This window comes from Haliotis asinina, chromosome 6 (assembly GCF_037392515.1).
Source record: "Haliotis asinina isolate JCU_RB_2024 chromosome 6, JCU_Hal_asi_v2, whole genome shotgun sequence".
Taxonomy (NCBI): Eukaryota; Metazoa; Mollusca; class Gastropoda; order Lepetellida; family Haliotidae; genus Haliotis; species Haliotis asinina.
In genome coordinates, this window is record NC_090285.1 from 58,315,989 (window position 1) to 58,343,939 (window position 27,951).

General features: G+C 40.8%; 3 protein-coding genes across 4 annotated transcripts in view; 1 reads left to right on the forward strand and 2 right to left on the reverse strand.

Annotated features, from left to right (window-relative positions):
- Positions 1-552, reverse strand: part of LOC137288075 (serine/threonine-protein kinase 40-like) — a 30,860-nt gene extending 30,308 nt beyond the window's left edge. Inside the window, exon 1 of the mRNA XM_067820450.1 lies at positions 380-552. The gene's annotated coding sequence lies outside the window, so the exon portion shown is untranslated. The remainder of the gene's footprint in view (positions 1-379) is intronic.
- On the forward strand, positions 451-11,155 carry LOC137288078 (large ribosomal subunit protein bL19m-like). Its single transcript, XM_067820454.1, has 6 exons — positions 451-575; positions 1,167-1,311; positions 2,340-2,464; positions 7,150-7,284; positions 9,616-9,803; positions 10,714-11,155. Exons 1-6 carry the CDS (start codon positions 491-493, stop codon positions 10,972-10,974), a joined length of 939 nt encoding a protein of 312 aa, XP_067676555.1. The 5' UTR covers positions 451-490; the 3' UTR covers positions 10,975-11,155.
- Positions 11,156-18,137: 6,982 nt separating this feature from the next.
- Positions 18,138-25,344, reverse strand: LOC137288077 (caspase-3-like). 2 transcript variants are annotated; one of them, XM_067820453.1, is made up of 2 exons: positions 22,048-22,156; positions 18,138-19,745 (listed from the first exon to the last, which is right to left on the reverse strand). In XM_067820453.1, the coding sequence occupies exon 2, from the start codon at positions 19,666-19,668 to the stop codon at positions 18,538-18,540; it is 1,131 nt and encodes a 376-aa protein (XP_067676554.1). In that variant the 5' UTR covers positions 19,669-19,745; positions 22,048-22,156; the 3' UTR covers positions 18,138-18,537. The 2 variants fall into 2 exon arrangements, with proteins under 2 accessions (XP_067676554.1, XP_067676553.1); XM_067820452.1 differs by lacking the exon at positions 22,048-22,156 and adding an exon at positions 25,225-25,344 and having other exon boundaries at positions 18,183-19,745.
- Between the last annotated feature and the right edge of the window lie 2,607 nt (positions 25,345-27,951).

The window sequence follows — 27,951 nt, forward strand, 5'->3', positions numbered from 1 at the left end:
TTCTTTCTTCCGTAGAATAACACACGTAACACTAAGTGGTTCAACCCTACATGTTGTACATAATTTTGGGGCTTTTAATTGTTTTTGTGAGTCCTCTAGTTAGTGTTTTGTTAAAATTCAAGTATATATCATTTCATAAATAATGTTTGTGGAACTCTTAACCACCACAGAACTAGGTAACTATGTGTAAACTGTAAAAATCGTCTACAGAAAATGCTGTACAACATCACATGTCGGTGGATGCAGGCGATCGAAAACAGAACCAATAGATCTGATACAACATATTCTGTTGTCAAGATATTTAAATTCACAGACGATTAAAATTCTTACCCTTAATGAAAAAGAACACTTTAAAGAAAGCTCATAAAATAAAACTTACTGTTGAAGATCTCGAGAAATACTCATGTTTACAGCAAAGACAGGTGCCCCTTGTTTCCACCGGAAGCGGAAGTATTCTGCGCCGACGCATTACAGTAATGGGAGCAAAAGCATGGCATCTTTAGCAAGAAAGTTGAGGTCATTGAGACTGTCAGTCAGGACGTGTGATAATTTCTGTAAACGATCAGTGGTATCAGGTAATCCGAGTCAGAATAATTATCAAACATTTGCCGCAGTTATAGTTAAAACTACAATAAATCACAATGCTAAAGACGAGAAAACTCCTACAATATTACGTGAACTTTAGTTATCTGAGACAGTATTATACTTATAAAGTATATATATTCCGATATAATTAATGCAACAATTTATAGCCACGATCGGTAAGCATAAGTGTATGAACGTTTATTTGAAAGTGGAAATATGCTAATCAATTCCTAGTATTATTTACCATGTTCTTTATTACCTGTGCTTTTAGAAAGGAGAAAACCGAGACGACCAGCTGACTCCCTTTCAGATTCTGGGTTTTAGACATCTACTACATCATGGCATAGACTGAAAAATGATCACATCAGGGTTATTATCGTTGTTTGTCCCAGATGTTCAGGCATCCTTTATTTCCTTGAATAAATCATAATGATATTTTTTGTTCATATACCTGTACTCATCCCCCAACTGTTTAATGGCAAGGATAACAATGATGAAAATCATGTGCCTATAATCCCCTACCATTTCAATGAACCATATAGACCTAATTTTGAACTCTGTAGTGATTTTCCTTGCTTCAGGTCGAAATGACATCAGAGTGGTCAACTACCTAGACAATGAGAAGGTAGAGCATCATCGGCGAACACCACTGTCCCAACATCCTGATGTAAAGGACATTGAGAGCACGCTTGTGCGGCGCCATGTGGAACTGCCTCCAGACTTCAGGTCAGGTCACTGTGCAGCTGGACACATAGGAGCCAATGACATACAATTAGTCATCTGCTTACACACACACTGCACCGGAGCGGAATGTGATCCCATTCATGCAATTACATGGTCTTTAATGTGTGATGATTTTCTCTAAAACAGATACTTCTAGTTATGTAAAAGGATACAAATATCATATCAAATGTATCAACATAAACACCATAAGGTGCATTAAATTGCTTTAAAACTATGTGCTAAAGGTAAGGATGATGGACTTTGAATGTCACCTTTTCCAGTGGTTTTACTCTCAAGAGACCCGTGAAGGTCCCGGGGTAGAATAGGCCTTCAGCAACCCATGCTTGCCATAAAAGGCGACTCAGCTTGTTGTAAGAGGCGACTAACGGGATCGGGTGGTCAGACTCGCTGACTTGGTTGACACATGTCATTGGTTCCGAATTGCGCAGATCGATGCTCATGTTGTTGATCACTGGATTGTCTGGTCCAGGCTCGATTATTTACAGACCGCCGCCATATACAAATGATATAGCTGGAATATTGCTGAGTGCAGCATAAAACTAAACTCACTCACTCTCAAGAAGCTTCCTGCATTCAAGTTGCAATTTTATAGTTGTTTACTACTTTTTCCAAACATTTGTAAAATCATAAGGTGTAAATAGTGTGAGTACTGCAGTTTACTCAGCAGGAGTCAGTATTCTGTACAGATGTGTAATGAGTTGTATGACATATATTATGTGATCGGGGGAACTGGATATGACACAAGTCTCTCTTTCCTGTCAGCATGTAGTTACCAGCGGAACTAAGAAACTCTAAACCTATATGTGATTATATTCATAATGTTATTATGTTAGGACTTTGCCTATTGTTGTGTGTGTGTGTGTTTGTCTATAGTCAGGTAGCCTCGTTTTATGATTCCTGACTCTGGAGGCCTACATCTATTGCAAGTGCAGTGATATTGCTTGAATAATGCTGGAAGCAGACTAAAACTACACTCACTCACTCACTCACTGTAGTGTGTTATGTTACAGCAATGTGATGCCTGAGTTCCTCCCGTCACCTCGAGTGGAGCACCGTGACCGAGTCCGGGAACTGTTGGAAAGGGAGGACATGTACCGGCGCCGAGAACAAATTGAAATCCCAGAGTTTTATGTTGGTAGGTTGTTTGGTATGTCTGAGTAGTGAATATTCTTGTTCATTAAACCTAGTCTATTTGTCCATCTACAGATAGAATAATTTGTTCACTAATTAGTATCAATGCATAACCGTTCATTAACCCCTAACTGTGGGGTATCTAATAGGTATTAGTCTTGTCATGTTAGTTTGGATGAATTATATATGATTATACTGATGGATTGATTGCTGAATACAAGTTGTAAAGCTTATAAATTTTTCCTTATCCAGACTCATGCTTAATTGCTTACTTTCCTCTTCTGGGCGAAGGTAGTGGAACACCTGAAATCCCTTGAAGTTCCCTTCTAAAAGAAGCGGACGTAAAATCACACTCACCCAAGTATTACCTCCCTTTTCCCTCCACATGGTCAGCTGACCACCAAGATACTTCACTGTCTCTCTATCACCCCCGACAAGGGCGGCTGGAGGCACCTGGGGTCCTGTACACAGCGATAAGTCTTTCATTCTTTTGGTTTTTATAACTAAATTTGTGCTGTATACAGTTTTTGGCTTGTATATATTTGTTATTATTTTATAATTTTGTATTTATTGTGTCTATTTCTAACACATATCTTGTCAACTGACTTTTCAGTGCAGGTTGTGACTGTCGGCGGTTGACCCTCACATACTTTGCCCGATGTGTAAACATTTATGTTCTGCACATATTCATCGTGTATTTTGCTTTACGTTGTCTGAAGCAGGATTCTCATTATATTTTTACGATCTGTTGCTAGAGATAAGCAACATCGGCTTGCATTAGTCATGTCTAAATCTAGTGAAATAAAGTCTGGTAACCGTTAAATTGTTGATTCTGAGATTGATGAGAGTGAGAAGCCAGCCGTATCTCCAAGGTTGTGTCCATGGTCGGGCGAGTCCCCTCCCAAGACTCAGAAGAGATCATCTGTTGAGACAGGACCGATTCAGACTAAGAAAATTAAGAAGTCGAAGTCGTCATCTGCAAGATCATCGCAGAATCATCCCTCGCTGATAAAGAAGTCATTCGGGGAGGAGATAGTCCCCTTAGAAGAACGTCAATATTTTGACGAGTCTCTGTTAATGATACAGAGTGAAGACACCATGCATCGGACATCTGCAACTAGATCGACACCGACGGCATCTTCAACACCTCAGAACACATCTCAGCTACAGCAGACATTGCAGATGTTGACTGCATTCATGGGAATCGTAGACAACTCTTCAACACAGTCGTCAATGCATGCACCGCATACATTTGACGCAGGCGTCTTCATGCAACAATTCACAACACAGATGATAAACCTCATGGAACGAAGATAGGAAGAGGAAAGATGACTGCACTCATCAACGATGTTGACTGTGAATCAGCGAGAGCGTTCATCTGGACCTGCACTCACGTCTGAGGATGAAGAGAAGGTGCGTGCATGCACACACTCCAGAAGATCCAAATCCTGCTCATCAGATCACAGCACAGAGAAGGATATACCCACGCCAAGTGAGTAGCTATACTCGGGTGAGTGACGTCATGCGCTCGCGTGAGTGAACTTATGGATGGACTCGTCAGCGGAGAAGGTCTTCTTAGGTCTCCCCTATTCATAGAAGATGCCGTATGCAGTCATCCTTCCCTTCGGATTTAGACTCACGCAGTCGTAATCGTGGGTGATCTATGAATTCGTCTTTCTCTAGGAAGAATGAAGTTAGACATCAATGTGGATTATCAGAGGAGGAAGTCTTATTTTCGGATTCGGAAATCACATCATGGATCATAGATGGTTTAAACCTGGCTTCCCCATCTAAGGATACCAATGAGTTCAACACATACAAGATGAAGAATGACATTGATAACGTTAATATTTCCACTGATTCCTCCTGTATCTACAATACCTGAGACTTTGTCTACAGCATTCAAGACAGCAACCAAGTTTCAACAGCAAAATGTGCCGCCTTTTAACGCACATCGTTTCCCTCTTCATAATATGGAACCATTCATTAGAGCGCCTGAGATCGATGAAGGCTGTAAAGTCATCAACCCAGCTCGTAGATTTTACAAGGTGGAAGACAGAAGACTGGCGCAACTGGACACTACTACGAGGCGAACCATTTGTGGATTTGCTCGATCTAGAGCCATCAACAAGACTCTCATTGCTAAGTTTAGCAATCCAGTAAATGAGGAAGTGAGGATGATCCTCTCAGCACTTGTTATACAGAGGAAGGATCAGCAGTTTATGTCTGAACATCTAGCTTGTACTGCTGTGGGAATTAATATACTTTGTACTTCCTGTCTGCCACCTCATGGAGTGAGAACTTCACAAAGACCTTGTATCAAGCCCCATGGTCTGCACCTATGGTATTCGATGGAAGGATTGAAGGGGTAGCAAGATCGGTTACTCAAGATTCAAGGGAAGTTATGATGATAAAATCCAATGACACTTCTGTCCTTAAACAGAGAAATCAATGTTACACTAGAAGAAATTGTCTTCTTCATTTCGTCGCCCTATGGAGGAAGTAAACCTTCTCAGACGTCAGGAAGATCGTCTAGGGGCAGTGGAGGAAATAAACGCTGAAGATCAGGTTCAGAACGACTGGAGTCTTCCACCCCCAGCTGTTCCCATACAACAGTCTCAAGTAGGTGGACGTCTTCAACGCTACTGTGAAAATTGGGGAATCCTCAATGACAACTATGTCATAAATATTCTATGAGACTGCTACAAGATTCCGCTGGAGGATACACCACCACTCACAAAACTACCAACTCACATCATCTACACAAACAATCAGCTAGACAAGTTGACCGATGCCATAAGTAATACAGCCACAGAATCTACCGGCCGGATTTTACTCACCAATTTTCCTAGTACCGAAGAAGAATTCCAGAGAGAAATTCCGTCTCATTTACAACATGAAGGAATTCAAAAAAAAGTTTCTACAGAAGCCACAACATTTCAAGATGGTACATCTTCCTCAATTAAGACTCTTCATCAGACCAGCAGACTATCTAGCCAGTATAGATCTGCAAGATGCATACCTGCATATCCCAATACACTGAGAATCCAAAAAATATCTACGTTTCCTTTTCAGCGGCCAGCATTATCAATGGACAGTCCTACTGTTTAGAATATCTTTGGCCCCATGGCTATTTACACGGATAACGAAGCCCATCATCAATTATCTACACCTCAGGGGGCTACGCAGTGCTTTTTATCTGGACGACGGGATACAATCGCATCAACGGAAAAGTCAACTAGGTTGGTTAGTAAATCACCTAAAGTCGGAATTGGAACCTCAACAATATATAAAATTCCCTGGGATTCGTTTCATCACTACATTAAATCAGATTGTAGTTCCTGAGGGCCGGTGGGTCAAGATTCAAGAAATGATAACGCAAGCTCTACTCTCTCTGCAAACACTTCGACAATGGCAGTGTCTACTAGGCCTCCTCACGTCAGCGCAAGATATGACCAGAAGGAAGACTGCACTTGCGTCCCTTACAACGATTCTTGAATGTTCATCTCAACAACAGAGGACAGATTCCACTCCCAGACAGTGTGAAGCCTTTTCTGATGTGGTGGACTCGCCGATTGAATGTCTGTGCAGGAACCTATATGTTAGAGCCGGTATTCAACAACCACCTTTACGTAGACGCATCTCTACAAGGATGGGGAGCTCATCTGGAAAACGAGGTAGCAGCAGGAATCTGGAACAAAGAGGAACAGGCTCTTCGCATTAACCAGATGGAAATGAAAGCGGTCATTCGTGCTGATTCTTCCACTGATGCCAAAGTTTATATTTTTTGTAGCCATTATCACTATTTCAAATACCTATTTTAAGTTATTTCCATGCAGCCAGAACACAATTTTGAATTAACTCTAGCAATTTCGAGCGCTGGACTAAGGCAAAATGTTATTTGTTGACACTGGGCTAATTTTCCAGTGAGAATTCTTGTTAGTTATCATCACCAAGTTGACAATGGATTTCATGCTAAAAAAGCCAACTGAGAGTTAAATGAAATGTCGTGTGTTTACTTGTGTGGGGAATTGAATCGAAAATGATCGAATAGAGGGTCCAATATCGAATCAGTTCGAAGTGTGGATGAAGAGTAGCAGCCCTACAAATAATGCGCCAGATTGCAGAATAGCAGTGAGTGAGTTTAGTTTTACGCCACACTCAGCAATATTCCAGCTCTATGGCAGCAGTCTGTAAATAATTTTATTGCAGAATAGTAATAGTAATTAAAGGACATAATTGGAAGTCTGTTCAGAGTGTTGCTCCTTTCAGGTAAAACATTCCATGTCTGTTATAGGAAGTTGCTCCAGTCAAAATAGGAACTTAAGATAAGATTATGATATTGTCTTGCCTCAACCAGCAGATAAGTACTTATGTGGCTATAAGGCGGTGGAGTAGCCAAGGGGTTAATGGTTTCACTCATTACACTATAGAAAAGACTACTAGTCACCACATGTGTACAAGGTGTGAAGCCCATTTCTGGTGTCCACCGCTGTGATATTGCTGAAATGTTCCTAAAAGTGGAGTTAAACTAAATTCACTCACTCACATGTAGCCGTGATTGTGAAATAATGGTAGCATGTTGGAGACCACCTGTCAGGATTACTTTTGTGTTGAAGTGCTACCGCCATGCTTCTTTTAACTATTAAATATAATATGCCAATTCATTGTTTCGCTGTATGACTTCAGGTACTATTCTGGCTGTGACAGTGGCTGACAAATATACAGCCGGGAAGACAAACCGCTTTGTTGGTATCTGTACTCGTCGTTTTGGCCATGGACTCCGAGCTAGCTTCATTTTGAGGAACGTGGTAGATGGACAAGGTTAGTCTGGGGAGATAATCTGTAGGGAATGATTCAGATAACCACAGTCTGAACATGGTGGATAACAGGATCAGTCAGGGGAGATATTCTGTTGGGAATAACAGATAACCATAGTCTGAATATGGTGGATAACAGGGTCAGTCAGGGGAGATAATCTGTAGGGAATGATTCAGATCACCATAGTCTGAACATACTGGATAACAGGGTCAGTCAGGGGAGATAACCTGCCGGGATTGATTCAGATAACCATAGTCTGAACATGGTGGATAACAGGGTCAGTCAGGGGAGATAATCTGTAGGGATTGATTCAGATAACCATAGTCTGAACATGGTGGATAACAGGGTCAGTCAGGGGAGATAATCTGTATGGAATGATTCAGACAGCATGCTGTTAGCGCAGACAATTATTAGCCTGGATAACCCAATCATGACCTATCCCACCAACTACCCATTTTCTGTTACGTGAGCAGAGGTGATTTTGAAAATACTCGCTTGCCTAAGGTGAGACCACATGTATCATGTACTTCGTTGTGGGGCAGCACTGATGACCAAGAAACTCTCAGGGGTCAGGCTGCCAAACATGGTCACATCCAATTACTCTCTTAATGTCAACTGATTTGAGGCCTGAACTCTATGCACAGGACCATACACACCACAGATATCTCTAGTGATAACTGTAGCAGGAACTTAATGGGTTGAACAAGATGAGAGAATCCAAATTGACTTCAAGCAGGTTTGGGAGGGGAGATGATCCCCTGGGATTGTGGTCGAAGGTTTGTCAGGTTAGATAACCCATATTGAAAATTATAGAGAGATTTACTGATCACCATTGCTGATAGAGTTAGTGCTTGGAATAATGAATTGTATTGAAAGTGATCATGAATATTAACTTGATTTGAATAGGACCTCCTATCTGTAGAGGGAGTTGTCTCCCTTCCCTCCATGACTAATGGTGGTGTCTTTGTGGCCTGTCACTGTTATGTGAATACATGATATATATTGAATCACAAAATTTCTTATCAATGTGTTCTTGTGAAATATTTGAATTTTAATCGAAAATCACCTTTTCATGTGGGGCTAGGGTGAGCATAGTGGTCAAAGTGTTTGCTCATTGTCCTGAAGATCCTGATTCGATTTCCTGCATATGTACAATGTGTGAAGCCAATTTCTTGTGTCCACCTTGTGATATTGCTGGAATATAGGTAACAGTATAACTGAACACTCACCATTGCTGTTATGGTTATACCCCTGAAGGTCCCGGGGTAGAATAGGCCTTCAGCAACCCATGCTTGCCATGAAAGGCGACTATGCTTGTCGTAAGAGGCGACTGATGGGATCAGGTGGTCAGGCTTGCTGACTTTTACATGTCATCGGTTCTGTTTTGCGCAGATCAATGCTTATGTTGTTGATCACTGGATTGTCTGGTCCAGACTCGATTATTTACAGACCGCCGCCATATAGCTGCAATATTGCTGAGTGTGGCAAAAAAATAAACTCAATCACTCACTCACTGTTGTGGTTACAAATGTTTTGCTGATCTCTGACCAATCTTGACATCAGTAGATTTAGGCAATTACAACACTATAGTGTTTATCTTGACAGAAGGATTGAAAGAAGTCTTTACATTAAATTGATGTTGATATATTCTACCATGGTTGAAAATGTTGATGCTCTGTTTTGTTGACCTTTTCGTATCTCCAGTGTTAATGAGTTACAGCATGTTGTCATAACCCATGAGGTTTACAGTGTTGTGATGCTATTTACATCAGAGCTCCAGATAAGGTGCATATTTGCGTATTTTGCTCAATAAAAATCACATTTACTCAATCAGTCACAAATCTGGGAATAAAAAAAACACATAAGAATCACTTAAAACCCAATTGGTCTATGATATCTTATTGTACTTTCCTTGATTAACTAATTGGCCTGCATATAATTCGTTGTCGTGCCCAAACTTTACAACAGCGTTAGCAACTGGTAGGCGATGCCTAAATGTGCATCTAATCTTATAGCCGGAGCCAATCTCCAGGGCCAATCTCCAGCCGCAGGACTTCCATGTTGAGTATTTAGAAACGGCTCCCAAATGTTTGGCAATATGACAAATACTAAAAATTAAGATGCATTTATATTTATATATTTAGAAGAGTTAAGTACCCAATAAGAAACTCCATGTAAAAGTACTCAATTCTTTTATCTAGTGGGATTATACAAAGTACTAGTTACTCCTAAAAAAATTGCAAGTACTCATATATAAACAGACATGGGAGTGAATACCCAATTGCTTGAAAAATTATCTGGAGCTCTGGTACATGCAACTCTATGTGTTGGCAGGTGTAGAGATCATGTATGAGATGTACAACCCTGTAGTGCAGAAGATGGAGGTCCTGAGGCTTGAGAAACGGCTTGACGACGATCTCATGTACCTGCGTGACTGTCCTCCAGAGTACTCTACCTTCCCCATGGACATGGAGGCCACGCCCCTTCCTAAAGGCAGCTCTGTGCCAATCAACACAATGAAGGTCAGACTAAGTACAAAATCTCACCAAGGCCACACCTCTTTGTAGGCTACACACTTCCTTACAGTAGTTCTGTCACCATCAATATAAGGATAGTCACAAAGTATACAGCATGGCCCTAAGGTTACACCACGTTTTAGGCCGTGCCACTTTCTATAGATAACTCTGTGCCCATGAACACAGTGAAGGTCAGAGAAAGCACTACATCCTTAGACCACAATCCTTTGTAGCCAACACCCGTTTACCTCATCATTATCATCTCTGCCTAACAGTAGCACTGTGTTATTGGGAGGAGTCGTGGGGGTAGTCCAGTGGTGAAAGCGTTTGCTTGTCATGCCGAAGGCCTGGGTTTGATGCCCCTGATGGGTACAATGTTTGAAGCCCATTTTTGGTGCCCCCAGCCATAATGTTGCTGGAATATTGCTGAAAGCAGTGTAAGACCATACTCACTTGCTCACTCACTCCCTTTCAGGGTAGGTTGACAGGTAAAAATTGCAAATACACTTTTACAAGATGAATGACTGTTTTGGCCATCACTGTCACCTGGCAGGATGAAATTTGCTCTTAGGAATGTGTCCAAGTGTATTTCCATGAAAAGCTTTTCTCCACCTTACTCTAAAGTAAACCAGTGAGGTGCCCATACTCCCCAGAGAAGTGGAAGCATTTTGAGGTGTGGTTTAATTCTGTTACCATGTGTTACTGGTTATGCTGAGACTTCCACCCCTGCAGTGGCTTGAGAGGAGATAGAGTATGTACCGTATTTCATAAAGTACCTAGGTGCTATTTTTCAACAGTCAGGCGCGTAACTGCCAGCACACAAAGTCAGCCGCCTATCTCGCTCAGCCACCACAAAGGTGAAAGTGAAATCCCAAATATAACATATGTTGCAAGTGACAGTTTGTATGTTTTGTAGGTGAAGCTGAATCCCCCTCCATGGCATGAGAGGTGGGAGAGGATGGACTTGAAGGGAGTGGAGGAGTTCCAAGTGTCAGAGAAGAGGATGCAGAAGGCGGCAGCAGTAGCGAAACCATGGGAGAAATATGACTTGATGAAACATTACAGAGAGAGCATTAACGAGGTGGAGTCACAGACATTGATGAAGGAGGTGTTCCTCAGGAAGCAGAAGATAGATCAGGAATGGTCCAGCACCAAGAGGGTTCTTCGAAAGCGGTGACACTGTGTGACATACAACATTCTGAAGATGGACTAATGTGTTCATTCTGTTGTGACTCTGGACAGAGTTGACAGTGTTTGCTTGGAGGACCTGACCTTGGATAGTTTCCAGAAGCTGTAAACATGAACTTTGTAAATATGTGTTATGGGTGGATCAGAAATAAAAAGTGTATTGACATTCAGCTGTTGTTGTTATGCTGTGTTGAACTTCAAACTGCAAGCAGTTTGATCTTTAATACCTTAAGTGTGAACTTACATGGCATTCTCTCTTCATGTATGGTATGGTCAGCCAGTGCTCACTCTGGCCCCAGTGGGAATGTTTATTCTTAAAAAACATCTGAACCACTGACCTGGAAAACTGTGACTATATTATTATGAAGTTGATGAAAATGTTCTAAAATTCTGTATCTGACAATGATCTTACATCATTTAACATTTGTCGTTGGTATGATTTTAGTTCTATTACTTTTCTGTAATGATTAAATCAGTGGTAGTGTTAATCATCCTTTTGTAGTGAGTGTGTGTATAAGGTTTAAACTACTTCTAGCAATGTTCCAGCAATATGGTGGGGAACACCAGAAATGGGCTTCACATATTTTACTAATGTGAGGAATTGAATTGGTGTGATGAGTGAACACTTTAACCACTAAACAACTCCATTGCTCCCAGACCTTTGGTATTTGTAATAGTTCAAAGTGAAGCGGACATGCTGGCACAGAAAGGCACTCCCCTTCTCACTTAATGCTTTAGTTACTGATTATGAATGTCACTTTGTGCGGCAAGTTTCAGTAGAAGGGTCAAAGTGACATGAGGAATGGTTGTTTAAAAACCTTTCTGAGGCCATCAATATGCCAATAAACTGAGGTGATGTCAGATGAGGTAGCTGTTTTTGTAACATAATTGTTGTATATCTGAAGGACACTTTCCCTGGTGGGAAATCACATGCAATAAGGAAGAAGACACCATCTGACTGAACATGTTTTGCTTCCTCCTCTTGATTAACATTGCTGGCATTGTCAGCTATTCTTTGTTGACCCAGACATTCTTGCATAAATACTTTCGTTTATTCTTTAAAGGCACCATATCGCACCACACTTCTCTAAAATAGATAATGCATTTCTCTCAATAATACTATCAGCTCTCAGGGAAGCTACAATTTAATTCATTCAAAAATACATGACGTATTTAGATTACAATATTTAATTAAAAAGTTTGAATGAGTTAATGCACTGTTGCCTTAAACTGACTCTTGTGCCCTCTACTGGCCAAACATTGTTTCAAGTGAACCCCATAGGGTTAGTCCATGGAGCTCTTGTTATGAAGATCCCACGCACAATTTGTGATGGATTTCAAGGAGTGAGTGAGTGAGTGAGTGAGTGAGTTTAGTTTTACCCCACACTCGGCAATATTCCAGTGATATGGCGGCGGTCTGTATGTAATCGAGTCTGGACCAGACAATCCAGTGATCAACAACATGAGCATCGATCTGCGTAATTTGGAACCGATGACATGCGTCAACCAAGTCAGCAAGCCTGACTACCCGATCCCGTTAGTCGCCTCTTACGACAAGCATAGTTAGATCTCCATGTATATGAATAGGGCCAACTGGTGCTACTTCTCCTCGTATATCAATAGGACCTGCTGCGGTCTGTATGTAATCGAGTCTGGACCAGACAATCCAGTGATCAACAACATGAGCATCGATCTGCGTAATTTGGAACCGATGACATGTGTCAACCAAGTCAGCAAGCCTGACTACCCGATCCCGTTAGTCGCCTCTTACGACAAGCATAGTTAGATCTCCATGTATATCAATAGGGCCAATTGGTGCTACTTCTCCACGTATATCAATAGGACCTGCTGTTATTACTTCTTTGTGCTGTTAATAGGACCTGCTGGTGTCTATGTATATGTTAATAATGCCTACTGGTGTTAGATCTCCATGTACATCAATAGGACCTACTGGTGTTAGATCTCAATGTATATCAAAAGGACCTACTGGTGTTAGATCTCGATGTATATCAATAGGACCTACCTGTGTTAGATCTCTGTGTATATCAAAAGGACCTACTGGTGTTAGATCTCGATGTATTTCAACAGCACCTACCGGTGTTAGATCTCAATGTATTTCAATAGGACCAACTGGTGTTAGATCTCAGTGTATTTCAACAGGACCTACCGGTGTTAGATCTCCATGTATATCAATAGGACCTACTGGTGTTAGATTTCGATGTATATCAATAGGACCTACTGGTGTTAGATCTCAGTGTATTTCAACAGGACCTACCGGTGTTAGATCTCAATGTATTTCAATAGGACCTACTGGTGTTAGATCTCAATGTATTTCAATAGGACCTACCGGTGTTAGATTTCGATGTATTTCAATAGGACCTACTGGTGTTAGATTTCGATGTATTTCAGTAGGACCTACTGGTGTTAGATCTCAATGTATTTCAATAGGACCTACCGATGTTAAATCTCGATGTATTTCAATAGGACCTACTGGTGTTAGATCTCCATGTATATCAATAGGACCTACTGGTGTTAGATCTCAATGTATGTCAATAGGACCTACCGGTGTTACATCTCGATGTATTTCAATAGGACCTACCGGTGTTAGATCTCGATGTATTTCAGTAGGACCTACCGGTGTTAGATCTCGATGTATTCCTATAGGACCTACCGGTGTTAGATCTCAATGTATATCAATAGGACCTACTGGTGTTAGATCTCCATGTATATCAATAGGACCTACTGGTGTTAGATCTCAATGTATTTCAACAGGACCTACCGGTGTTAGATCTCCATGTATTTCAATAGGACCAACTGGTGTTAGATCTCGATGTATTTCAGTAGGACCTACTGGTGTTAGATCTCGATGTATTTCAATAGGACCTACTGGTGTTACATCTCCATTTATATCAATATATGACCTACCGGTGTTAGTTCCTCTTGCTATTAATAGGGCCTACTGGTGTTAGATCTCCATGTACATCAGCTGGTGTTACTTCTCTATGTATATCAATAGGACCTACCGGTGTTAGATCTCCATGAATGTTAATAGGGCCTACTTGTTTGTTTCGCTTAATGAAGGCAGACTGACAGTTGACTAGAGCCATGCCAGTGTTAACTATACTCCACAAAAGAAAGAGATGACATTGATTAATATTTCCATATTTAGTTCTCCATTTATATCAATAGGGCATAATAGATCTCCAAGCATATCAACAGGACATAACAGATCTCCAAGTATATCAGTAGGACATAACAGATCTCCAAGTATATCAATAGGACCTGCTGGTGTTAGTTCCCTGTGTGTATTAGAAGGCCTACTGGTGTTGTTTCGCCATGTATTTCAATAGGACCTACTGGTGTTAGTGGTCAGTGTATATCAATCGGCCTACTAGTGTTAGTTCTCCATATATATCAATAGGGTCTACTGGTGTGTTTCGCTTAATGAAGGCAGACTGACAGTTGACTAGATCCAGTGTTAACTATACTCCACAGAAGAAAAGAGAGGACATTGATTGATATAGTCCAGCAGGGTTGGTCAAACTTTCGTTTAGACGACCTCGCATGGCCCGAATCAATCCCACATGACAAATCGAAGCTGACCTATCCACTCCTCATGCAGAGCCTGTCCTTGTTCGTCTAACACAGCGGATGACATTGACCTTATGATGTCCTCTTTGAGAAATAAGGACAGGCCAATGCGTTCTGTTGATATTTAGCTGCTGGCGTATAACACGGTAGGCACTACTGACCATTGACTATTCCATGGACAGTTTGCAGAAGTGCTCTTGCGGTCAGCAGTACACTACAAGAAACAATCCTCGGCTTCCCAGTGTTTACCAGGCACCATGAGGGCCTGATCAGAATTAGAATGAAGACCCGGTTGCCGAGCATTGAGATTAGCAGATTAAGAGAAAATAAACCAGTATATGGTCTCTGGCGAAATGCATTGAATTTCAATCTTCTGGAGCTTGAAGCCTGGTTGCCCGACGCACGTGGCTATTCGCCCTCGATTTCTTAAAGCATGTTTTAGGATTAATATATGCTGAATCTGTCTTTATTCACATTATGTGGAAGACAAATTGAACATTGTTTTCAGTTACAGTCAAGGGTGAACCCCCTCCCTCCTTTAGTCCTGAAAGTTTATTAAATGACCCCCCTTCTCAGAAAAGCTGTATCCGCCCGTACTTAAATATCTAAACAGCACCAATGGTCCCTGATCTACGGTGAAACTGTATGGTCGACATGCAACGTTTCTTGTCAGTAAGCTTTTCTTTCCGAAACCATTCTCTCTCTGGGAGTCATATTTCCAAGCTGACTTATTTTTCTGACGACTGATCGAAACTGCAGTAGGGTAGCTTAGTGACTCGTCATCCTGAAGACTCTGGTTGGATTCTCCACACATGGGTACAATGTGTAAAGCCTGTTTCTGATGTTCCCGCCATGATATTGCTGGGATGTTGCTAAAAGAGGTGGAAAACTAAACACACTTATCAGATTTGTCACGTGACACATGTGTTGTACGTTTGAAGACAGTGAAGAATTGAAAAGCATTTCATTAAACTGTGCACCACAACTCCAAATTACCTGGAATTTCTTAATGAAACTATATGGTGTACAGAAATGTTTCGGAAGTGACAAAATACCATTTTAATGTGATTATTATACAGTTAATCAGACTGGAACATTCTAAGCTGCGGTAAAGACATTGCGATCATATTTGGTAAATCTCAACTCTGCATGACTTCGAGTTTCAGCGATGTGGAAAATATAAACGTTCACGACGGAATACCACATAATAAGGTCACTTGAAATGAAGGTATTTGTCAACTGTATCCTATCTAGCCATGCATATCCAGGCCAAATACAACACAGGTAACGTTACAAGCGTGGCCTACTGGTCTGAGTTGATGGATTTGTTGACATCGTGGTAATGCTACGGACTTAAGCTCTTTGTTGGCTCAGATGATATTCATCCAGTGGATCAGTCACCTGGATCTTTATCTGCAGTCTTTCGCCAAACTATCTATGAGCAGTCAATGTTGGTCGTAAGCAGTGACGTCATCTCTAACCGGGTAGGCTTGATAACTTCGAGTTAAATGGTGGAATTGGTGTTAAACCCCGACGAGTGAGTGAGTGAATGAGTTTAATTTTACGCACGCACGCAGCAATTTTCCAGTGACGGTCTGTAAAAAATCAAGTCTGGACCAGATAATCCAGTGATCAACGGCAGTGATCTACGGAGATGGGATACGATGACGTATCTCCTTTTACGAAACTATGGGTTACTGCATTCTACAAACATTCTAACTCGAATCTTCATGGGGGTGTAATTCCGACGAAAAAAGATTAATCACGGGATTGACGCACGCACATATACATACGTAGACATGCACACACAAGGGCGCACACACTCTTGTGAATATATTTCAGTGCGTACACAGTCAACATAACTTAGTAATCATCTAATTTATATACAACCACAGATTATGGAAGCCGTTCCCAGGCATAGAAGGAGAGTTGCCATCTTAAGGTGTTATAAGTTTATGTTCATAAGTCACCATGAACGAGTCGTAGTGTTCTTGAAGCGGCGAGTGAATCCAACTTCACTGAAGGCACACGTCACAAACCAGCAGAGGCCGAATAAAAAAACAAATGACGAGAACATATGACACAAGTCTCAACAGGGAACTGTATTAGATATTCCAATCAATTAACGGTGGTGAATACTTCTTGCGACCATAACGACAATGGCAACGTAAGTCAATATGCTTTGAGTACACAAATCTGTCTACATTTTCCTTGTTGACAGTGATGACACCGAATACTAACTGGTTGCTATAAGTCCCGTTAGTGCTTAGTGATGATCAGATCCCAGAGCCGAGTAGAGAACACGCACAAATTGTAGGTTTAAGAATTGTTTCTACATTCGACTAACATTCCGTGGACTCGTAGCTTTCGAACTCAGACCAACAACCTATTTTTAGATTAAATACTACTTCCGTTACAGCCGCGATGTTTCGGAGATCTGCTGTCATAAGTTGAACCCTTAGTATCGGGAAATCAATCCATGAATGTCCAATTCGTCGTCTACAATTTGATTTGATAAAACAGCCAGGAACGAAGTGACCACGAGACCTTGTAAGCTGCAGTACGGTTACTAATTTGGTAAACTACATTCTACGACCAAACACAAAATAAAAAAGTATAAGTATAATCAAAAATAAATAAAAAGTAATAAAAAATAATGAAAACAATAAAACTGCTTTACAAAGAATCATTAAACTTCAGTCCACTTGCTGCGAAACAGTGGACGATTATACTGTACGACTAGATATTTGTATAGGGTCGATATCCAGTTATTCAACTGCTCAAGGGCGCTTTGATTATCGTTAACGCTAAATTCGTTTGTCAACACTTGTGCTTTATGACTGTTCCAGCTAAGCCACAGAAATACAAACCCGGAAAGGGTCTTAATTGTTAATCTCGTCTGCACGCAGTATAAACTGACTAAACACGAGTCAAAGTGACTCTATTTTTAAATATTTACTGAGACTTTGGATGGTGTAACCCTGATCAAACAGCTTAAGGGCAATGGTCGAACTAAATCTTCACGAAAATGTGTAATATTTTCATTTCACCCTGAAGTGATTATGAGTGTTAATTGTTTACAGCCAACCATGGTGCAGCAATATAACGTCGGCTTCTTAATCATCAAGCCCGAAACACTCATTCCAGTGGATGATCACTGGATTGTCTGGTCCGGACTCGATTACTTACAGACTGTCGACATGTAGGTTGAATCCTGAGGGTGGCGTTTAATCAGGGGTTCAAAAATCCCATCGCCTGACGCCCGGGACAAGTCAGGCGACTAAACATTAAGGCAAGTGGAAAATTAGTAAGGACAAGTCTTAACGTCACTTGCCCTTTTGCAAGTGGCTCTTAAAAAGAACTGAAAATTACCCAAATTCACTCAGGAGTTTAGATTTTGATCACCAAGATAACATCAAGGTAAGTTGACACGCCATATAAACAAAATCGCCGAGCGTGACCACCCGACCCATTAAGTCTTATGACATGAATACAGTACGAGGGACCAGTTATACTCCAGAACCCCCTCACGGTCTGGGTAATAACACAACAAAAACATTGTGATTGGTCCACTTACCACCGAATGTCTTTACAGTTGTCACAACGCTAAAGGTGTAAATTTTATTCATTTCGTACAAATGTATATTTATTTTTGTATCCTATGAGCAGGTTGCAGTGGAGTCAAAAAAGAAAACATAGTATCTTTGCTCATACTCTCACATTTCACATGGGCAGACTCAATCTTTTCATTCCAAAATATTTTTGATTCATTTTTACCCATTCGTACGGAACCACAAACATAATGATAACATGATTATTGAAAATGAACACAATGCTATACACCTGTTGGGTGTAATTCCAGTGTCTCTCAACAGGCAGTGTCAAAGCTTCTAGCATGATAAACCCAATTCATTCATTCACTCACTCACTCCATCTTTGCAACACATTCTGAAGTACCGTATTAGACATTCACATAATGATTACACTGGTTGAAAATCAGCGTCTTTCTGAGAGTCGAGGTAAACCAGGGAACCTGCTTCCTGTTATTGTCGAATGTCTGATCCGACACCTCGTTACACACATCAGTGAGAATGTCCACCAGGCTTCTGTTAGCCGAGACACGGAGCTGCTTCACCAGAGAGTTGACGAAGTAGGAGCCAGTGCTCGTGTGACGGAATGATTCATACCCAGGCTCCGTGGAACATGCAATGAGGAAGTCTGACCCATCTGGCAGAACCTTCGTGAACTCTTCGTCCAGTATGACGTCAGTCTGGACAAATCCCCGCTGGGGTCTTTCACCCTGACATGCCTGGATGAAGAACAGCTTCGGTTTGCCGGCCAAGGAAGGACATCCTCTGTTTCTAAAGGTGGATGTGATTTCCAGAATAGGAACCTCTGAGTTGTTTACTCCAAGCACGGAACCATTCTTGCCATGAGACAAAATACAACAGACAAACATGTCATAATCTGAATGGTCTTTCAGTGATATCTTCTTTGTCTCTTTGATGATATCACAGTCACTGAGATCCACATACATCTTAACGTCCATTGCGAAGCTCTGGAACAACCTCTTGAGATTCTGAGCATCGATATCAGACCCCATCCTGTAGGGTAAATAATCATTGCCGTTGGCATCCTCAAATGTTTTGTTGTTGATAATCACACAGAGTCCTCTAGGTCTGGCGTCCATCTTGTACAACCGATCCCTGTCTGCAAGATCCCCAAGCACAACGTGCTTCCGGACCAGGGCTGGGATAGAGAAGCACAGCTTCCTGAGGGTGTTCACGTAAAGGATCTCCTTGTTGCCGTTGGTGACTGTCAGGACCTTCATCCCGCTCTCCCGCTGTTTCTTCTCGGCGAAAACCATAATGCTCACGTGACACCTCCCGTCTGCTTCGTGGACGCCGAGCTGTTTGAAGGACTTAATACCGATGAATTTTATTTTGAAGGAATGGTTCCTGATATTGACTCCGGAAACTTCAATGGTCTCGATGTTCTGGGGGTTGCACGTGTTGTCATTTTTAAAATTGTTGGTGACGAGGTATCTGAGAAGGTCAATTTCCGTGTAGACATGGATGAGCTTGTCGTCCATTGATATCGGCCAGGGAGGGTATAGTTTCGGGTCTTTGTGCACTCGTACCACTACGGCTTGTCATTCCAGATCCGGGTCTGGAACAAAAGTTGAATAAATACAATATATGAAAAAAAACCTCAACTTTCAACCACAGGTTTTGTATACCTAACGAAACAAATTCCATCGTGCGTAAAATGCAAAATATTGACAGTTCAAAGATGATGCCTTGTGTTGGCAAAACCGTCTAGTGTGTTCTGCCCAACCTCACGTCTGTCATACTATCAGCAGAGGCCAAAACGTGACTGTGTGTTCGAATCTTAGTTTGTCAGCGACATATGTTCACGAGTTTCAGGAGATGGGAACCTAGATTTACCCTTAGTCCCTAAATATATAATAAACGACTGATAGTAACAAATAAACCCATTTGAATTGAAAAGGAGATCCAGTAAGTTGAGAGACTCAGAATTCCTTAACATGGGGACATCTAGACATGCTTCTTTAGGCTGTAACATTACAGGGAAGGTTGGATTGAAAGGAAAGTAATGTGGTTCAGGGACTGTGAGACATATAAATGGGGACCATCCGCGTAACGTTACAGTCATATTTAATTGACCCGGGGTTAAATAACGTATAAGATCAGCCTCATCGAAGAAACAGGACACTTTCCTCAACGTAACAAGGAGACGACATACGGAAATATTACATGGTGTTGAGCATGGCATATCATATATGTCAGTGTTTAGAAACTAGGACATTCAAATAGACATAATGAAACAAAAACTGAATATCACATGCAATTGCCTTGTCCGGGCGGACATAACCAGACATTCTTATTTAAGTATCGGCAGTTAGCTGCGGAGAGGGGTCTGGAGAAGCAATCAAAAAATAGTTGTGACCTTGTGATCCTCGTGTTATCGAGCGGGGAATGGGACTGACAAGTTGAAGAGGGTGGCTGCGCTAGGCGTGTAAAGATTGGAGCCATGGAGGTGAAGGCAAGGGTTAAAGTAGACGAATGTTGACTGTAATCGACCTGGTAAGGAGTGACTAGCTGACTGGGCTGGGTATACCGCCCTGTTATCGACGTGTTTACATTAGGCGAATTGTGTTCAACATGTTAAGAACGAAGCACTTGTTAACGAAAGACCGAGGTTTGGAAATACGAGATGGTCACAGTTTAGAAAATGTTTTGAAGAAATATGAAATACATATAACGAAGGGGTAAATAAATGGATGTTAGCTACTGTGTTACGCAGAACTCGACCTATCGGAATTTTGAATATAAAACGGTTTTGTATATAATGACAGACAAGATATACATGTCACGTTTAGTCAGTATTAACACAGGAAAATCAGACAACAGATTACAAATATTTATTAACGATACATGTGACATTTAATGAAGCTAGAAATCACATTTTTTTAAAATAATGAAAGAATATTGCAAACAAATCGAACATGACTAATGTCCTCGACATCATTTATTATGAAACAACATTTACAACGTTCGTTAACGCTTTATGTTTATCGTAAGTCTATTGTCCTGACTGACATGACAGCGCATACAAACACGTGTTGCACGGGTAATCCACAATCCAATCTTCTTCAAAGTGCACATCACCCAGGTCACGTTAAGTATTTACATTTTTGATACACAATACCAATTTTATTACTCATTTAATAAGAAATTTCACTATCCTTTAAACTATGACAGGTATAAATTCGATGCTCATGATGTTGATCATTGAATTCTCTGATTCCGATTCGATTATTTACAAAGCACCGCCATAGAGTTAGAACATTGCTTAGTATGGCGGTAAACAACAAACAAACAAACAAACAAACGTGTATAAATACTGTTTTACATCCAGTCACACTTCACTGTAGCTTACAGAAAAACACTCAGAGTATGTTTCGTTAAATGTTACTGTGCCACTCTTCAATAATATTTGTATGCAGACTGTAACTGTTCTTGTTTGAACAATATTTATTAATCATTGTCAATCATTTATATCATGTTTGAGTTATTCGTTCATATATTTCTCCGTCCCTTCAAATAATTCCAAACGTTAGAGTCATCGAGGTCTAATACTAACACGTTAGTTGGGTATACTCAGCGGCACCTCTTAGCGAACTGAAACCTAACTTCATGGTGTTTTAGCAAATACATACATGATTATAGTCGGATGTAGACAGGATCTTCACACAATGCTCACAAAGCTATAATATCTCACGTCTCAGGCAGATTCGAAAGCCAAGTTAGGAGTACCCATTCAGCCATTTTGAACATAAACACACGGAGGCATTTCTAATCCTTACATAACTCATTTAGAAACTAATAAAAGTAATACATGTAAATAAAACATGCAAAACCCAAGTAATTATGAATTTCAAACACACCATCGTTTACCAGAACGGACTGTGTTCCATACAGACGCAAAGACATGGTTTCAGGGTCCGGAAGATGAGAGTCTTCAACTCGTACTGAAGAGATAATTATAAGTAAGCCACTGCGGAAGTAGATGCACATTGCGTTTAGTCCAGGAATAGCCTGGGGTCGTTGTGATATACGTAAGGGTCGTGTGGGCTCCGCTCAGCTGGTTATGAATGACACAGAGAAGAGAGAAATGTCGATGTGGGGCTGGGGGGTGTCTCACAGGCCAACCGCCCACGCCATTGCTGAATGGGTGACCTGACCCACGGGCGATAGTCTTGTAAACCAATACACCTCCTCTATGATACATGCCTGCCGTGAGGGCGAAAAGCTTCGGCCTGAGATCTAGTCTTTCTCACAGTCCCTCAACCCTGAACCACATTTTCCCTGCTGCCAAGCCGTCTCTGCAATGCTTAAGCCCTAAGTGAAGCAAGTCTAGATTTCTCCGGGTTATGAATCTTTGGTCTCCATGGAACCCCTTCTTAGTTTATATATGGATGAAAATTCAAATGACTATGAAAATTGCGGTACATATATTCAGAGACTAAGCGTTGTACCAGGGACTATGTGCAGGTCTGGGAGACCAAGTACCGTAGTTCCTCTATTTAACGCCTGAAATCTAATAAGTGCCAGGTCTCTAATAAGCGCCCGGTATGGACCTTTACATTTTTTCGCAAATGCATTCTCTCTTGGACTAAAAATATACATATTACGGAAAGGTCTCTTAAATCATAACTTCCTGTCATCTACATGACACGGTACCAGGTACCGGTACTGTAATCAGCGCCGGGCCTCCATTAGTCTGTGCCACAGACCCTGAACCACATTATTTCCCCTACTGCCTAGCCCTCCTAGTCTGTCACACAGTGCCTGAACCACATTAGTTTCCCTATTGCCTAGCCCTCCTAGTCTGTGTCACAGTGCCTGAACCACATTATGTTGCCTACTGCCTAGCCTTCTCTGCAGTTCTAATGCCTTAAATGATGCAAGTCTAGATTTCTTCAGGCTCTGAATCTCTGGTCTCACTTGGGCTCCTTTTCAATTTATAATAGGTTTGTTACTAACAAAATTATATCTATTCAGAGACTAAGCATTAGTCTAGGCCTCTATATATGCGCCCGGTGTGGAGGTCCGTTGATTAGAGGAAATACGGTATGTGGTTAAATAGCGTCGAGTCACTGCAGTTTTGTTACTATGTTGGGTAACACCGAAATCTGTGATTTAGATAATATTTTCTCATTCATTGGCTTATCTCACAGTCTCTGAACCACATTATTTCCCCTACTGCCTAGCCCTCCTAGTCTGTCTCACAGTCCCTGAACCACACTAATTTCACTACTGCCTTGCCCTCTCTGCAATGCTAAAGCCCTGAATGAAGGAGGTCTCTGGTCTCACAGGGGCTCCTTTACAATTTAAATGTGCTTGTTCGTTACTATTAGATTTTATATATTTAGAGACTAAATGTTAGTCTTGTCATTCACCACGAACGAAAGGGACCGGTCATTTATCATAGAGCTTTCTTGTCGGGGGACTTAAAGCCCACATTATGTTTTAAAATTGAAAAAAAATAATAAAAAAGATGGCGATAAACACTATGGCAGACATTAAGGGGAGGGTCAGTATTTTCAGAACATTAATGAAGACATATGAAAAACTATGAAGATGCTAAGCGACCAACTTGAATTTTTAGTTTTAGTCATGTATTTGTAAATTTTCAAAAGGCACAAGTTCCAATTACTGGGGGTACACGGAAAATACCGAGGAGGCTAGTGGTATCTGGTGAATGGCCTTGAAAACTCACAATAAGCCGGAAATCGTGATTTAGCATTCTCGCCATTCATGCCGATTGCAGGCTACAGATTAAATGGCCCGAGATTCGCCTGACCTCATTAAACGCCAAGCTGTTCATCTCGATCACGCCTTCACAGTGAAAATATGGTCCTTTTTTGTGTTGCGTATAACTGTAAACGAACACCTGAAAAATGTATTCGAACAGTTGCTTACAACGCCATGAATATACGAAGCTTAAAGGCTTTATTTAAATTTTTAAATATGAAAATTATCTTATTTGACAAGAAATACTCAAGCAAGATTTTGATGGCATTATTTCCACTTTAAAAAAGAGAAAATATTCGATACAGGTGCTTCTCGACTTTATTAAAAAAAATATACGTTCATGATTTTGCAATTGTAATGTAAAGTTCACGTCTTTGTAACTAATACTTTATACAGAACAAACTTAATTATCATTTGTTGCAGAAATGGGAAGCACAGGGCGATGTGACTAATTTTCTATACCAGCCAAAATACTTATCATCTGTTGCAGTGAATACGAACATAGGGTCATGTAACTGATATTCTATATTCAAATACTTCATTATCATTAAATTGTGTTGCAGTAAATACGAACATGGGGTCATGTAACTGATATTCTATATTCAAATACTTCATTATCATTAAATTGTGTTGCAGTAAATACGAACATGGGGTCATGTAACTGATATTCTATATTCAAATACTTCATTATCATTAAATTGTGTTGCAGTGAATACGAACATGGGGTCATGTAACTGATATTCTATATTCAAATACTTCATTATCATTAAATTGTGTTGCAGTAAATACGAACATGGGGTCATGTAACTGATATTCTATATTCAAATACTTCATTATCATTAAATTGTGTTGCAGTGAATACGAACATGGGGTCATGTAACTGATATTCTATATTCAAATACTTCATTATCATTAAATTGTGTTGCAGTAAATACGAACATGGGGTCATGTAACTAATACTATGTTAACAAACTGTTATCAGTTGTTGCAGTAATTCAAAGCGTTGGGCAGCTTTGTTGGCACTGGATAGTAGTTACTGTTAGTTACTAATATTACCGTTCTTTAAATATGTCGCCCGGTAGAAAGTAAAAGAGAGTGCGAGTCTGCTTATAGGGAATATAGCTGGAGTGAGTCTTTAAGAATATCCGTGATATGCTTGGGTTATATAATTGTTACAAGTCAACCAGTTAGCTGAGTGTGTCAGTTCGATACAACTTGTTCATAAAAATATTATTATCAAATTGCAGCATATTGCAAACTGCATGTGACTTTGTACAAAAATTAGATTTATAACAACCTGGACTTACCTGTAGTTAGGGTGTCTACCTGAGATTTCCACCTGGCTGCGTTCTGTTCATCCAGTGACTCAGGTGTAATAGGAAACTATAGAGATTCTAGCTGTAGAGATTTATCGCCAGTTTCATAATGTAAATATCTCATTCACATTGCCCCGTTCATGGCCGGATGTAGCTACCTCGCTATGCCCCTGTTGCCATGCATACCATTCATCCCGGGTCAGGAGACGCACGGTCTGGGGGATTGGCCGGGCGGGGGATGGGCCAAGGAAGACTGTGTCACCGCTAATACTGGTGGAGTACAACTGCGTGGATTTGAAAGTAGCTATGTAACTGTCAGAGTGGCAACATATGTGTCAAGTTGCAAGTGCTTTTGTGTGAATTGTGATGCGACCTCTGACCAATGCACGACAGTAATGGAGAAGGTTGCATTTTAAAGAATGAATGAATCGGTTTAAGATAGGTTGCTGTAGGCGATGTGAGTGAGTTAACTACGTACTTTAGAATCCCGTTTCCCGACCCACTGAAGATGTTATATGTGTACTGTGCAAATTCGCTTTTACCATTTGAGTGAGTTAGTGACTGTGTGAGTGAATGAGTTTAGTTTTACGCCACACAGCAATATTCCAGCGATATGGCCGCGGTTTGTAAATAGCCGAGTCTGGACTAGATAATCCAGTGATCAACAGCATGAGCATCGATCTACGCATATGGGAACCGATGACATATTTCAACCAATTCAGAAAGCCTGACCACCCGATCCCGATATTCGCTTCTTACGAAAAGTTTGAGTTACTGAAGGCCAATATTGTAAGCCGGACCTCCACGGGTACCACGCAATTGGGAGTGAGTGAGTGAGTGAGTGAGTGGGTGGGTGAGTGAGTGAGTGAGTGAGTACGATTTAACAATATTTACATTCACCGTAAGCCCATGTCTAAAATGGGTCTTCGGGGTGACCATCAAACACTTCAACTACTAGGGTACCTCACAACCCCAGTTCCAAAGTGAACCTATATTTGTTATGGACTAACTAATTTTGATTATTTAGCCAACAGGTCCATTTCTACATAGAATGTACTATTTTTCGAACGAAGAAGGTTTTAACGGACTGACGGCTCTAAGGAATCATATATTTAGGCCGTGAGCTAGGATTCGAAAATGGATACCATATTGATACCACAAAGAGGGACCAGATGTTTTTGTGTTTTTTTCACGTTCCTTTTTATATATATATATATATATATATATATATATATATTTCTCTAAAAAAAACAAAAAAAACGAAAAAGGTATGATGGACATCTCAGTTTGATAGGTCAGAATCAGGACGGGGCTAAATCCAAGATGGCCGCCACAACTCCAGCAATTTTCTAAGAAATGTCAGTTCCAGGCTTTAGTCACGAGTAAAGTTCAACAGATAGGTTGAAATTGGTCTCTGTCATTGTCAATGCGTTTCAGACAAAATAAGTACATATCGAACTACGGTTATATAACGAACTAAACCGGGTAGTGCCTTTAAGTTCGTTATAAGCGTAGTTCTCTGTTAGCAGTTATGGCAGCCATAATTGTCAGGAATTTGGGAATACACTGGCGATATTAGGTATTTACAAGAGTTCCGGGCAACCAGTAATCTTAGCTATACAAGACGGCAACCAACCGGATGCATAAATATTACTCAGTATGTTCTGATACATCTATTCACTTGTATTTTGCAACTACGCTCCACCTCATCCTTGCAAGCACGCCGTAAAGCGTGCTCTGTCGTACAGCGAGCTCTGACAAACGGAAACCTGGAAATCGTGGAAATCTCAAAACGAGGCTAAGCCGCTAGAAAAGTTCGGCTTTCTGATACGAAACTGATATTATATCAATCACATTGTACATTACAGAACTACAATGAATAAGCGCAAATACGCAGAACAGGTGTAACCAGTGAGCCAGGTGCATTGTGAATCATTTTACGACCTCATCAAACTGGGACAGTTTGTGACTTCTTAGTTAGTGTTATAAAAGTTTAACATTCGTTTGTAAATACCATTTTCTTTAGAAACAAGGACTTGGAATTAATTGTATGGAAAGTTGTTTGTGGTGTCTATTTTCACTTTCACAGGAGAAAATTCGGATCGGCTGAAAAGTAGGTTAGTGTCTTACTAGGTTAATGAGACTCATGTTTTGGTTCACAGTGAGCTCTCAACTTACGCTGTTGAGGCGGGATGTTATTACACCATACACATGCTCAGAGACCTTAACATACCTTACCTTACAGTCCATGGGAACAGACAAGAGAAAATCCGGGATTGAATTGATCTTCAGCAATCAATAGAGGCGACTAACAGGAACGGGAAGTCGGGCTTGCTGACTTGGCTGACACATGTCAACATAACCCAATTTTGTAGATCGATGCTATGTTGATCTCTGGTTTATCTGGTCCAGACTCGATTATTTACAGACCGCCACTATATGGCGTAAAGTCACTCACTCAAAATAGTAAGTTTAATAAGTGTCATAGTGGCTGTGTTAGGAGCTTGAAGCAATGCTCGGGTGGTCACATTAAATCATTAACTTGATCTGTGAATTTAAGATGGTGTGGTAGCCAAGTGGTTAAAGGGTTCACTTGCCATGCCGAGTCCGATTCCACAAATGCGAACAATTTGAAGAGGCGATCAGATTTATGTATTGTAAGGTACAAATGCATCCCTGAAACATAATATTTGGTTGTTTGTTGTTTGACAATAGCCT

Coding starts and splice junctions, on each gene's coding strand:
- LOC137288078 (XM_067820454.1), top strand. CDS start 491: ATGGCATCTTTAGCAAGAAAGTTGAGGTCATTGAGACTGTCAGTCAGG. Junction 576..1,166: donor TAAACGATCAGTGGTATCAG/GTAATCCGAGTC, acceptor TCCTTGCTTCAG/GTCGAAATGACATCAGAGTG. Junction 1,312..2,339: donor GAACTGCCTCCAGACTTCAG/GTCAGGTCACTG, acceptor GTTATGTTACAG/CAATGTGATGCCTGAGTTCC.
- LOC137288077 (XM_067820453.1), bottom strand. CDS start 19,668: ATGGACGACAAGCTCATCCATGTCTACACGGAAATTGACCTTCTCAGA.